Source organism: Numida meleagris, chromosome 3 (assembly GCF_002078875.1).
Source record: "Numida meleagris isolate 19003 breed g44 Domestic line chromosome 3, NumMel1.0, whole genome shotgun sequence".
Taxonomy (NCBI): Eukaryota; Metazoa; Chordata; class Aves; order Galliformes; family Numididae; genus Numida; species Numida meleagris.
The window spans coordinates 80,122,855-80,136,612 of record NC_034411.1 but is presented as its reverse complement, the minus strand read 5'-3'; the positions used below and the strand labels follow the sequence as shown (position 1 = coordinate 80,136,612).

At 37.9% G+C, this 13,758-nt stretch overlaps 1 protein-coding gene across 1 annotated transcript in view; it reads left to right on the top strand.

Moving 5' to 3' along the window:
- MEI4 (meiotic double-stranded break formation protein 4) overlaps positions 1,595-13,758 on the top strand; it is a 76,140-nt gene continuing 63,976 nt past the window's right edge. Inside the window, exons 1-2 of the mRNA XM_021393156.1 lie at positions 1,595-2,215; positions 11,756-12,004. Of these exons, the coding sequence (XP_021248831.1) occupies positions 2,173-2,215; positions 11,756-12,004 (292 nt within the window). The 5' untranslated portion in view covers positions 1,595-2,172. The remainder of the gene's footprint in view (positions 2,216-11,755; positions 12,005-13,758) is intronic.

Genomic DNA, 13,758 nt, shown 5'->3' with positions numbered 1-13,758 from the left:
GTGATCTTCAATAGACCAGAATCATATATCTCAAAGTAAATCTGCAGTGGATTGAGCCCTTATTTGCTGCTTTCTGATGAATAACAAAGAGATGCTCTGTTTAACCATAGAGAAGGTGGAGGGGAATCATCTTTTTCCATCTTGAAAATATTCGGATTCTTCCACTTTAAATAAAAACCCAGAAGTTGTAAAAGAAGTGCAGGTTGGCTGGTATCCTTCAGGTTGCATACAATGAGTTTACAAGTTTGTGACAACGTTGCTTTTAACTACTACTAGCTCCAAATCCAAAATAAAAGGGCCACGCACCTAAAATAAGTTTAAGTACATCTTGAATGCTTAAATGTAAAATAATCAAGCCTAAATCACCCCATCCCAAGACAGCTGTTTAACAGCAGAAGGTCTCAGATTAGGTGCCTCTCCGTTAGCCTACACTTGCAGGTATGACTGGTACTTTAAAATAAAGCAGTTAGAGCCCCTTTCTTTTTTAAAACAGTAATGAAGTTGCTTCTTCCTAACTCTTCCCCCAGGTTTGGGGGTAAAAGTACTAATGTCTCTCAATCATTTATTTCAGTAATAACTAAAAATATTACACGAAAACATGGAAGTTTTGTTCTACGTAATGAGTGCCTATTTTGAAAAGTATCTGCATCACTTGCATGCACAGAAAAGAACAAACAAATTGTGGCTGCTGGTATGTCACTGTCAAAAAAAAAAAGATTAAAAAAAAGGCTGAAGAATATTTTATTTTCTTATTTTTTCCCCTGGGCTTCATTGAAAAAATAAGTACAAAGCCAGAATGAAAATACTCTTTAAATTATTCAAACTTATTTTTATCATTTGATGTCTGAAATGAAAGTTCCAATGTGTTAATATTTTTCTGTAGTTGAGTTGGTAAATTTATTTTTCAAATTATATTTTTAAAAGTACACTAGATCAGAAATCTAGCCCTATGTATCTTGATAAAAAAAAGCTTTTTTGAAGGAATTGGATTAAAGTGTTAAAAACAAAGCTGTTCAAGTTATCCAAGAATAAAAAATGGGGTTGAAAAGTTTAAAAGTATATATTGCTTGTCACATCTACTTACAAAGTCCAATCTTCCTATACCGAAAAGTCTCATTTATTCTGATCAACCTAACCCCATCCCATACAACTGGCTCTGTTACTGATTTCTCACCTTGCCTTATTCTGTCCGTTTCCGGCCAAGATGGCCTTAATACAAACCTTTCGGCATAGTCTGTGTAAATAATATAATTGTACACACAATAATAACTTCTTTGATAGGACAAAGGGAAATGGGTTTAAACTAAAGGAGGGAAGATTTAGATTAGATGTCAGGGGGAAGTTTTCACTCATAGAATGGCGAGGTGCTGGTACTAGCTGCCCAGAGAGGTTGTGGCTACCCCATCCCTGGAGGTGTTCAAGGCCAGGTTGGATGGGGCCCTGGGCAGCCTGATCTATTGCCTGATTTAGTGGCTGGCAATCCTGCTCGTGGCAGGGGGTTTGGAACTAGATGATCTTTGAGGTCTCTTCCAACCCAAGCCATTCTGTGATTCATAAAATGACTGACAAACTTTGGTCACACAGTTTCAGCCAAAAGGAAGAATGTATTTCCAACTTACTGTGAACGAGATATTGTTTCCAAGTTTCATGATTTCATGGATACCCGAACATAAGAAATCTTTAAAGAGACTCAAATTAATCACCACCATCAAACTTCATTCTCAGTACTACTACTAACTGGGCTTGACAGCAAGCACACAGTGCAAAAAAGTGTGCAAGGCCATTTTAGGTGGGTCTGGTGATGATGAGCTCCAAGTAAAAGCACTACTTCAACAAGCAAATGTGACAGAACTGCTCCAGGCCGTGCACTGAGCCACTGCCTCCACAACTCTCCTCAGGGTCCGTCTCATCCAGTTCCCTCACGGAGGGTGCACAGAAGACAGGGAGGCAGCTGTTAATTCGGCCATCATCTGCAAGGCTTCCCTACTTTCCCGGCCCTTCGCCGTCCCCTCAGCTTAGGCCGGGGCCGAGCAGGACCCATACAGCGTTAGATCCGGGCGCCTGCCTGCCTCGGCGCGGCGCCTCAGCGCGGAGCCGGCCGCCAACCGCGAGGGGCAGCGCGGAGCCGAGGGCGGCATCAGTGAGCGCAGCTCCCGGCCACTGCCCCTCGCCATGGAGCCGAGATGCATCCCCCAGAGCGGGGAACTCGCTGCAGGTAGGCTGGGGATTCCCGGGAGCCTCGAGCTCTGTAGGCCGGGGAGGTGCTAAGAAAGGTGCTAAGGGACGTGCTAAAGCAGGGTAGGCGAGGCTGTGGATACAGGAGCTGTCCCTGTCCCGCCGCCATTTTGGGGGCGTGAGTGGGCAGCGTCTGCCGGCTGCGGCTGTTGTGAATGAGGGCGTCGAAGAGCCGCCGTGGTTGGGCCTGGCTGCGGGCAAATTTGCAGAAGGCTCTGGGTTTTTTTTTTTTTCTTTTTTCATTTTTTTTGTTCTTTCTTACTCCAAGTAACATTTAAGCACGTTGTATTGCTGCTAAGTTGTCTTTTATAAGTGCAATTTTTTCTTAATGCTTTGCTTTTAAAAATAAGTTTGCATTGTCTTCTTCATTCTATGCTTTTATCAGTGACTGACAGAAGAAATTATTTCCTTTTCTTAATTTGAATAAAGTAGTCGTTAAACTGAGTTAAAGTGCAAAACGTAATTTCTTTTCTGTGGTCTTGGTTGTGAATATTTGGCAAGTCACTTTCATAGTTCACTGTCTTCCAGTGCTTCATAAATTATTACTCAAATGCTATAGATTTAATTGTGGTTATAGTTATGTTAGTATCTATAATAAAGCTTTGTCTATTGTTAGTAAAGCTTTGGTCTATTACTGTATGCTTTTTAGTAGGCTACTAGGAATCTATGCCTTGTCTGAAGGACGTTTGCTCATTTCTGGGCCGTCGCACCTTTCATTCTGCCAGTATAAAATTTGTGTAGGAAAGCCATGCTTTCTTGCAAGCTATCTGAAGGAAATTTGTTCACTGAGAAGTACTGATCTGGCAGATTTTAAGAACTTGTGAGAATGGAACTGCTTGGATAAAATTTGAAAAGTGTGGTGGTATTTTATTCAATATATGTTTTTAATATGGAAAGAGGGAAGATGCAAAATAATCTCTGTGTAATCTTCTGGACTGTGGTTGCTTCTTTAAAAAAATAAAAAATAAACCTGTTCCAAAATCCTGTGTTTAGGAACTACTTGTTGCACTTGTTGCAGTAGGTAGAAGTTGAAGATATAGCTACTTTCTTGACAGCCCGAGATTATAGTTCAGAGTTCAAAATGCCAATTGTGGATTTATATTTAATGTAACTGAATGTTATTGGCACGTGTGAATATTTGTAATTGACTAAAGATCTGACTTCCACTTGTAAAGCTGTAATGAAAAGCATGTCCTCAATTTCCAAAGCAAGTGAGGTTACATCCAGTTGATTTGATTGCAGCTATGTTTTGGTAAGAAAACATCTCTGCCAATGTAAGAACAGAAGAATGTACACCACTGAGTTTCGCTTTAATTTCTGAACAGCATGCTTTATAGAATAAGTTCCCTTTTGTGTTCACGCATGAAAAATGTGGTACTCATAGCAGTAATGTGTGGCAGATTGACTAGATAAGGTTGTAAGTGACACAGGAAAAACAAACAAATCTCTTTGAGAAGTAAAACAAGTGCAAGAAGAATTCTCATCTTGTAATTACAATGTATACATAATTTAAAGCAATCAGAAATCTCTTCCTTAAGTCCTGTTTTTTTACTTGGTCTATTCTGGTGGGAATAGAACAAAGCAGAATCCTTTTATCTCTTTAAGCCTTCTGTGTTTCATACACTGTCCTTGCTATCAATCCTAAGTAATGTTTCATTAATAAGAGTGACAGGGTTGAACTTTTGAGTGACTTAGGATACTTCTTTGTAAAATCTGATATGGTATTTCTTTTAAAGAAGTGTCATTACATCAGCATGATAGGGGGAAACAAAACCAACAGTTTTTAAGAAGTCCAACCTTGTCAGCAGATTTTGTTCAGAATGCAAAATATCAAAATAGCTCAAATCTGCAAAGAGTTAAGTATGTAATACGGGTATGGCAGTATTGATATTCTTGTGGCTGAGAAGGTAGTTTTCTTTCATATCTAAAAATGAGAGTTCACACATTTTCAAATGGGAGGAAATAAAGTACAATTTGCTCACATGATCCTACTGAACTCCAGTGTACAGGAACATCATGAAGGGCTAAACAGGTTGGTTTATGTGCATGTAATTCTGGATGTGCTTAATGCTTCTCATGTCTTACTTAGCACATGTGTGCAAAGTTTTCTGTGTGTGGATGCTGCTAAATGTTCACGAAGGTGTTCTCAATTTTTTTAATGATTTTTGTGTTTTATTAATTTCTTCAGAGAGATTCAGGAGACCTAGGATTACAAGCTTCTTATAATAAAGTGCTAATTTTAGCCCTGCGTTGTTTCACTATTTGGTTAGGCCCTTTTTTTAAAAAAAAAAAAAGATCTGAGCTTGAACTGCCTGTGGTGTACTCATCTCTCTGAAGTTTGCTGTTCCCAAGACGTGTATGTGCATTACATCTAGTCATTTGAACTCCCTTTGTAGTTCAGGGAGGGGAACAAGTGCTTCTGGGGCATGACTGACTTCATCACTAGACAGATGTACGAATCACTTGACTTATTGTTGATGTTAGAAATCCCTATTTCTGCCCATTGATCTTAAAGGAAGTCTAGACGGCTAGCTCAGCTGAAGCCTTCTACGCTGTAGATTTCTGTAGTTAAGAGCAGATAAATCCTGCCTCTTAAGTCTCACTGAAATCCAGAGGGGGTTATGCTTGCTTTTGTACTTAGTGCTGGGCAATATTTTATAGTTGGTGAATGATAAGAAGCTCTTTAATTATTTCTGGAGAGTTCATGTGACTTGATTTCAGAAGCTAAAATGATTTAAGAATTAAATGGTTTGAAGAAATAAATTTCATGATTTGTTTTAATTGACTTTCTTTGAGCTTTTGACATATTTAAAATGTTTTGTTAGTTTCAGTATCGTTTTAGCATATTGTTCTTTTTAAAAGAAGTTTGAAAAGGGGTATGCGGGAGGTATTGTTTAGGCTAATGGTAGTAAAACTGAATGTTTCAATATGTACACATTACATATCTTTGTTTAAAAATGACACTGCCAGGCAGACTTGGTTTAATAAACATTTTACATATTTTACAATAAAAGCTGCTTAATTGGAACACAAGGCATACTTTAGTTCATCTTGATTATACAGCTGTCCCGTTATCATTATTTATTATATACATAAAAGACAGCTTTATGTTAGGCATACTAATTAAATCAAGTTTATTTTATTGTTGCTTAATGTTATAGCCATATGTGTCTGCTGCTCAGCTCAGCTCTGCTAGAGCACTTGCATCATTTTGTGACCTATTTTGTGTTCCATTATAACAGGTCAGTAACTTGATTGCCGTCATGTAATGCATGAGATCACACAGATACGGGTAATTTTTCACCTTTATCTGCAGTGTGTAATTGACAAACCTATTAAAGTGAAAATTCTGCTGGCAAAACTGTTTTTCCTATTATGTTTGAACCATTAGTGCCAGACCATACACTTAATTTGGAATGTAAACTTCTAAAATATTTATTACATGATATTGTGTAGGACTGTTAGATGACTTTCAGCTGTGTAGCAGTGGTGACAACAATTTACTGCTGCCCTGATAAGTCCTTTAGTTTGTAACCGTCTATTTCAAATATGAAGAGAACAGAGACTTTGATTGCCTGGAAGTTAATCGCATTACAGTCCACTTTGTATCTTACTGTATGCATTTTTAAAGTTTTCAATCTTAGACGATAACGATCTGAATAAGAAATGGATGTCCTCTAAACAGTGAGGATTTTGTCAGCGGCATTTGAAGTTTCTTCCATTATTATGTGCAAGTTATGTGTGTGAACTCAGGGTTGATACCCAAGGTGTGCTGTCCTGTAACAGCAAACAGTTCTTCAAATACTTAATTATTTCAAATAAGTTCAGGCTTTGGTTTTATTTTCAAAGGCCTTATCACTTTTAATCTCAGTATTTCTCTGTTTTTATAGAGACCACTCATTTAACCCTCTCCCCTGCTATCATAGTGATTTATGTGTCTTCAAGGTCAGTCAAAAATGTATAGGTAGGATTCAGAAAGATTTAAAAATTCACCTCCCTTACCCACAAACACTTCCTGAAGGACTTCTTAAAAGTTCTTGAGCAGAGGCTTTGCCTGTGTGAACTGATTAGCTAATCCCTCGATGTCTGGGTTATGCAGGCACAGTCTGTGATAAGAGCTTGATAGAGGAACCCAAAACTGGCTAGGGAACACTCAGCTCATCCCGACGTCACTGTTTTGGTGGGGGGATTTTTGTTTTACTTCTTTTTTTCTTTTTCTCCTTAGTGAGCAGTCCATTTTGATCTGACAGCTGACTTTAAGCTTAACCCTTTCTGGGCTAATGGAGGTTCAGATTGGGTTTTAGGGAAAGGTTCTTCACCATGAGACTTTCATTACTCCAATGCATGTTTTGATATTTTTAAAATATTTACTTATTTTTTAACAAGAATGTGAAATCTTTGAAATTTAGAGTAGTGCTAAGAATATGAAGTTTCCAACTGAGAATAAAGCAAATTTTAAAGATGATTATCTGAAAATAGTTCGTTGTTCTTATTTTTGGATGTTTCTTTCCATGTCGTGGGCAGCCTCAAAACTGAGGTGAGATTTTCCAGAAAGGTATCTTCCTGTATCTAATGGTGTGCTATGAACTGCTGCATCAAATGCAGCTGCAGAACCAGCAAATTGGTGTAGGAAGGCAGTGTTTATGACTCAGATTTAGCCTGATTCTTCTGATTGTTTATATTTTTACCAGAGGGAATGGCATGGAGCTGCATCAGGGAACAGTCAGGTTGGGGATTAGGAAAAGGTTCTTTACCAGAGAGTGAGCACTGGAACAGACTCCCCAGGGCAGTGGGCACAGGCCGAAGCTAATGGAGTTCAAGGAGCATTCGGACAATGCTCTCCAACACAGGGTTTGAATTTTGGGTGATGCTGTGTGGAGCCAATATCTGGACTCAATGATCCCTATGGGTCTTTTCCAACTCAGAATATTCTATGATTGCATCTAAGGTCCTCAAAAGGTCTTTTACCACCTCTTTGTTCCCCTTTGTCATCTAACATTGAGCTGTATCGGGCAGTTCATGACTTCTTGGGTTGAGGTAATCCCAAATAAGTATACAAACTGGGAGAAGAACTCCTTGAAACTTAGGGGTTCTGGTTGATGAAAAACTGAACATGAACCAGCAGTGTGCTCTTACAGCCCAGAACGCCAATGGTAACCTGGGTTCTGTCGGAAGTGGGGTGGCCAACAGAGCCAGGGAGGTGATTGTCCCCCTCCACTCTCCCCTTGTGAGGCCCCATCTGGGGTACTGCATCCGCGCCTGGGGCCTCAACACCGGAAAGATGAGGAGCTTTTGGAGAGGGTCCAGAAGAGGGCCACGAAGATGATCTGGAACACCCCTACTATGAAGGTAGGCTGAAGGAACTAGGCTTGTTCATCATGGAGAAGAAAAGGCTTCAGAGACACCTCAATGCAGCCTTCCAATATCTAAAGGGAGTTTATAAACATGAAAGAAAACAACTTTTTGTATGAGTAGATAGTCATAGGACAAGGGGGAATGGTTTTAAACTAAAGGTGGGGAGATTTAGATTAGATGTCTAGGGGAAGTTTTTACTGAGAGAGTGGTGAAGTGCTGGCACAGGCTGCCCAGAGAGGTTGTGGATGCCCTGTCCCTGGAGCTGTTTAAGGCCAGGTTGGATGGGGCCCTGGGCAATCTGATCTAGTACTTGGTCTAGTGGCTGGCACCCCTGCCTGTGGCAAGGGGATTGAGACTTGATGATCCTTGGGGTCCCTTTCAACCCAAGCCACTCTATGAATTTATGATTTCTATGATTTCTTTTGTACCACTTTCAGCATCTGAATGGTTACTCAACAGTCATCAACAGCTGGGACCTACCTTAGTAGGGTTGAGAGCAAGAGGGCTGGAGATAGGTTTCCTTCTTTGTGTCAGGAATCTGGAGACCCAGTCCTGTTTGACATCTATTTTAGCTGATCCCGTCCTCTGATTGCACTCAGTTTGTGGTTTGAGGCTTTGCACAGGAAACTTGTCATCAGTCGGTTTCTCTATGTAAGGGCACTGCTCCCTACTTTTAGCTGGGCTGCCAAGAGGCCAGAGATTCCCTCCTTAGCACTGAGCAAAAACAGGGCTGTGTAAGTTGTTCTCACTGTAACTTGGCTACCAGATGTGCTTTCCTGAATGATTCTTGATCCTTTCTGTTCCTGTTGATGTGTTTTGACGTTAGCAGCTAGGATTAGCTTGATGACTTCTTTCTGCTCTTGTCATGGTCTTGTCTTGTAATTTCCAGTCTAAGAAAACTTCTGGTTTAGTTCTTAACCTTTTTCTGCCTAGTCTATAGTGTCATTTCTATGCTGATGTGAGCAAAAATAATATTGATATCACTGTAGCTGCCAGTATGCTTTTAATGGAATGCATTCGCAGTTGCTTGTTTTCGGTGCGCTACTTCCTGAAAGCAACAGCTTGCCATGCAGTTTTTGCTAATGCACAGTTGGCAAATCTCTGACAGCATCATCCTGTGTGTAATTTTCTAGGAGTTTTTTTTTACAGTGATTTGTGAGAGAGCAGCTTTTCCTTTAGGGAGTTGTGGAAAACTTGAATTGATTCCTACAATTCCTGCTTTTTATCCTGGAAACATCTCTTTACATGATCATAAAAGAAAAGAAGGAGGAAGAAGAAGGCTGATAGGAAGAGCAAAAGAAAGGAGATAAATAAGCTGCTTGTAAAATCTTTATGAAATCCTTTGTTTCTAGTAATATATACAGGTATTTCACCATTAGCCACGAGTTACCTGGTTTCAAGATTCCAATAGAATTATTTCTCCAACTACTCCTTTTTTTTGTCGTGTTTCTAAAGAAAACCAACTTTGTAATCAGTACTGCTTTTTTTTTTTTTTTTTTTTTTTTTTTTTGAGCAGCTCTACAAGGATTTTTTGCACTGAAGTAATTCCCTTTTTCCAGAGTAAGAACACTTCATTACTCTTGTTCATTTTACTGGTACTCCTATTGTAGAATTCTGTGTAGAAATTTAAAGAGGAAAAAGCCTCTCTAAATCCAAATTTCATTGCTTAATTCTATGTTGTGAGGATTAACATGGATTGCTGTTAAGTGTTTTGATAACTGGGTTTTAAAGCAAAGCTAGAATGGTTTATGTGATTTATTTATTTATTTATTATTGGATATTTCAATTACAAGGGCTGAGAACTTCGAATATTGCAAAAGAACTTCCTAATGTCTTGGAATTTACTTCTAGTAATGTAGACATGTCCTTTCAGTAGTGGATTTTCAGAGGATATATGGATTTATTGATTTACTTATTTACTTTGCTAATGAAGAGGTATGGGCCGAGGCGTATGAAGTGCAGGATCATAAAGCATCAATGGTCAAACCGCCGACTGATTCTTTGTTGTGTGAGTAGAAATAAACAACAGGATAGAAAAAGGTATTGATGTTGATTCTGTAATGATAAAAAGCATGTGGACAGTCACAAAGCACTCAAATTAAATACTGTCTCCTGCCCCATACCTTCTTGCAGCTTTCTTGAATGCAATTTATGAGAAAATGCTTGTAGTGACAAAACATGTTATAAAGCAGAAAGCTAGTATTGCCTTTCTCTTTTATAAAAGCTGGTGAATCAGAAAGATTTTGCAAAGAGGTCCCCGGAGACCTCAAAATGAGAAAGCAGCAATAAAATCCATTTTTAAGAAGAGTTTCTGTCTGCCTTAATCTATAGCTCTGCTCTGCAGTTAAACTTTGTAAGAGTGGAGCTTGATGTGTGGCTTGAGTGATACTTGGGTGAAAGTTACGTTTAAGGAGATGAGAATCTGGGGAGTGTATTTCAAGTTCAAAGCCGAAGATCTTTGATCCTTGAAAGTTACTACATACTCTTCTTTCTGTGTGATTCTATGTATTTCATTTTATTCACAGCTTTGATGGTAGCTCAAATACTGACATGGTTCTGTGTTTGCAAAACATTTCCTTCGATGTATAAGGCAAAAGAGAGTTACACCAGTTTGTTGTCCCACAGCAGCATGGATTCTTTGTGGGGTGGGAAGTGACTTATGCTTTTTCCGTGGAATTCTTAACTATGAGTGAAAAAGTTGTGTGAAATAGGTTTTACAAGAGTAGAAGAAATTATGCAAAAATATTGTTTATATATGTAATGATACAGACATATAATGGTATAGATAGTTTAGTTTCTAAGGTCTTGCTCTTTCATTAACCATTATCAGTACAGTGGTGCTTAGATTGTTTTTGCACGGGTAGAGCAGGAATGTAGTGTTTCAAGTGGAGAACACTACTTGAAACTTTCAGAGCGTGGCTCTAGATGGATCCCAAGGAATTCCTGTCATCTTGCCCTTTGTGCTCATACTTCAAGATGTGACAGGTGTGTGTCTGACTGGATAGCATGCAAGGAATGTACAGGAATTCTTTGTGCTTTTCAGAAGTATTAGGAAGGTGGAAACAATATTTAAAAGGCATCTCTTTTTCTAAATGTCTCTGCTGGCTAAGTAAATACATCATGTTAGATGACTTACTGTCTAAAGTTGAGGAGAACCAAAGGAAATCATCAGCTTAGTGATATCAGATGATCTGGTGAGAGGATGGCATAAAATGCCTCACTGAATTCTGTGCTGTTACTATTTCACAGATATTCAACACATTTTATTATAGTTCTTAATCGTAGTTTCTTGGGTAAAAAGATTTAAAAAAAAGAGGATCGTGGAGAATTTTTTTGTGTTAGGGCTAGGACAAAAGCATAAGGAGGATTGATTCTGAAAGTAATACTTTTTTCAAGGAAACGTTCAGTGAATGTTTCTTTGCTGTTGCAAAGAACCTTACCGATACATGAATTTGTGTAAGTTATATGTGAACATGTGAATTCCTATTTTGAATGGAAAGGATTAACTTTGCAGTTGCTGATGGCAAGAATAGGGAAGAAAAGACACCTTTACTCCAGCCTGAGCCTGCATTTTGTTAGCAGTATCTCTGTAAAAACCTTTCTGCAGGTGTTGAGGTATGATGCGGACTTAAAAGCAAAAGTACAGCAGTACCAGTTATCCAAAACTGGAAAATGCCAATATCCTCAGGTGTTTGTTTTTGTTTTTAGACAATTGAGACTTTTTGATACCCCTATCAAGAAATCATGTATGTAGGGTTTAAACTAATATAATCCTGTTCTTCAGCCACAGGGATTTAGAGATTTTCTTCTTTTATTTTTTTTCTTAGGGTTTTTAGCATTTTCACTTTTGTTTTAGTGGAGATAACATTGCTATTTAATATGTTGCTAGTATAAGCCTGTTTGAACTGTTTGCTGATTTCCATAATTGTTTTCAAACACTACACTTCAGTTAGAACTGAAGCACAGCTCATGTATGTTTTATTCTCACGTTCTCACAGCTATTAATATTTCTTCTGTTGTCCTTGATTGATTTTTGGATTGTGGTAGAAATAAGATAATTGGTCTCACTGTTAAATGGTTTTCAAAGCTAAGGAAAGTGTGCATAATTTGCTTTAATAACATCATGGTGAAGGTATTTTTTTTTTCTTTTTTTTGTATGTAATAGAAGTCAAAGGTAGAAGAGAAAATAAAATCTGGTATTTGAAAATATCAAAACTGGCACTGGCGTTTGCCATTATCCGCTCAAAACCACCAGGGAAGAGCTGCAAAGAATACACTGAGCACCTTGCCAAAATTGTATCTGAGCAAGATTTTGACTGGAAATTGAAAGTTGAAGCACTAGAAGCTGAAATTTTTCGATTACGTCAGGAACTTCTTTTGAACAAGATCTGCCAGAGAGTCTGCTTGGAAAATGGTAAGTTTCTGAAATTGTTTCTGACAATCACCATGCTGCAGTAGCAAGAAATAAAACAGCTTTCAAGTTGCCTGCTCTGTTTCTTATGTGTAGATACTGGAGTTCTTAGTGTACGTCTTCCTGGCTTTCCAAAAATCCTAAGGCTGTAGGACAGTTACATGAATTGTGATGGGATTTAGCTTGAAAATTTAATGCTTTGTCAGAACTTATATTTTAACCCTCAAAATCAATATGGATCATATGGAACAATTCCAGAAAAAAATACAAATATGACTGTATGTATGTTAATTCAAAATATTCCTCTACAGTCTGCAAGATGCTAGTGTCTTAAAGACATTGTTGTTGTTTTTTTAGGCACTTTAAACAAGCTTAAAATTAGAACCTAGGCCCACTATTTTGAAAGCATGAAACCCTGATATGTATGACAGGAAAGGCAGAGAACAATGTGTTTGTGTCTCTGTAATGTGAACAGACACTGGATACTGTGAGTATTTCATGGAATCATAGCTCTCCAAGTTCATCTAGTCCAATCAATTTATGATGATATATGATAAAATATTTTAAGTATGATACTGTAGGATTCAGAAAAACCTTTAAGTAAAGAATATGATAATTAAAGACTATTTTAGATGTGAGGAAGGGTATCTCGCTGTATTTGCATTTAGTACCTCAAAGCCAAGTTTGAAAGATAAAAGCAAGCTATTTTTTATTTTTTAAACAATTGTGTCAATGAAAGTGGACAAAAGGAAGAGGAGTTGCAAAATCAGAAGCCTGGAACTAACCTCATGTTTTTTAGTATCCTTCTACTTGTATGTGAATCTTGAGATAAACTCCATGATCATTCCTGACTACCTCAATAGCTGTATGTGGTGGTGTTTTTTTGTTGGTTTTTTTTTACCTTAATGTCTAATCTAAGCTTTCTTACTACAATTCTACTTCTGTATTATTTGTGCCATTTTCTTTCCCTCTGCAACACACTTCAGCGTATTTAAAGACTAATTAGATCTCCACCTCTGTTTCATTTTCTTAGTACCAAGGTAACCCAGCTTTCTTCATTCTTTCACTCACGGCTCCGTCTTTTGCATCTCTGATCATACTTCACAATTTTTTAGTCTCTTTCCAGATAGCCCTCACTTCTCTTGAAATGCATTGCATGCTTTAAGTGTGGTTAGCTGAGAGTTTATTACTGTTTATAAGTGGAGTGAAAGTATTACTGTGTTTCACAATCTCTTCCTTTGTGGTTACACTCAACCAACATGAATTTTGGGACAGAGTTCTTTTCTGCAGTAATTTTACCTAGTTGTTCCCTATTCTGAATTTCTTAAGTTGCCTGTTATTTTTTCCTGGGTGTTCTACCTTTTGCTTCTTATTACTGAACGGAACTCAGTTGTTGTTCAGTTGTTGATTTTGATTGCATCTTCAATTTATCAGTATCATTCTAAAATCTAAATTCCATTTTCACTGCAACAGCAGTCTTCTTAGCTTGACATTCTCTTTAAAAAATCAGTGAACACACCCATCTATTATATTACATATATTACAAATACAGCATAATGCTGAACTTGGGATTTTGGTATCATGTTTAGAGCATTGTATCAATTTAATAAGGAGCTCTACTGACTTACTGTTTTTCATTATTCATTCATTACTATTTTTTAGAGTATGGTTTTCTAGATTTTTTTGTACTTATGTTGAAATAGATTCCTCTGTGTTGTGTGTCTGTCATTTGCATGTAAGGGCATTGTATGTAGTGG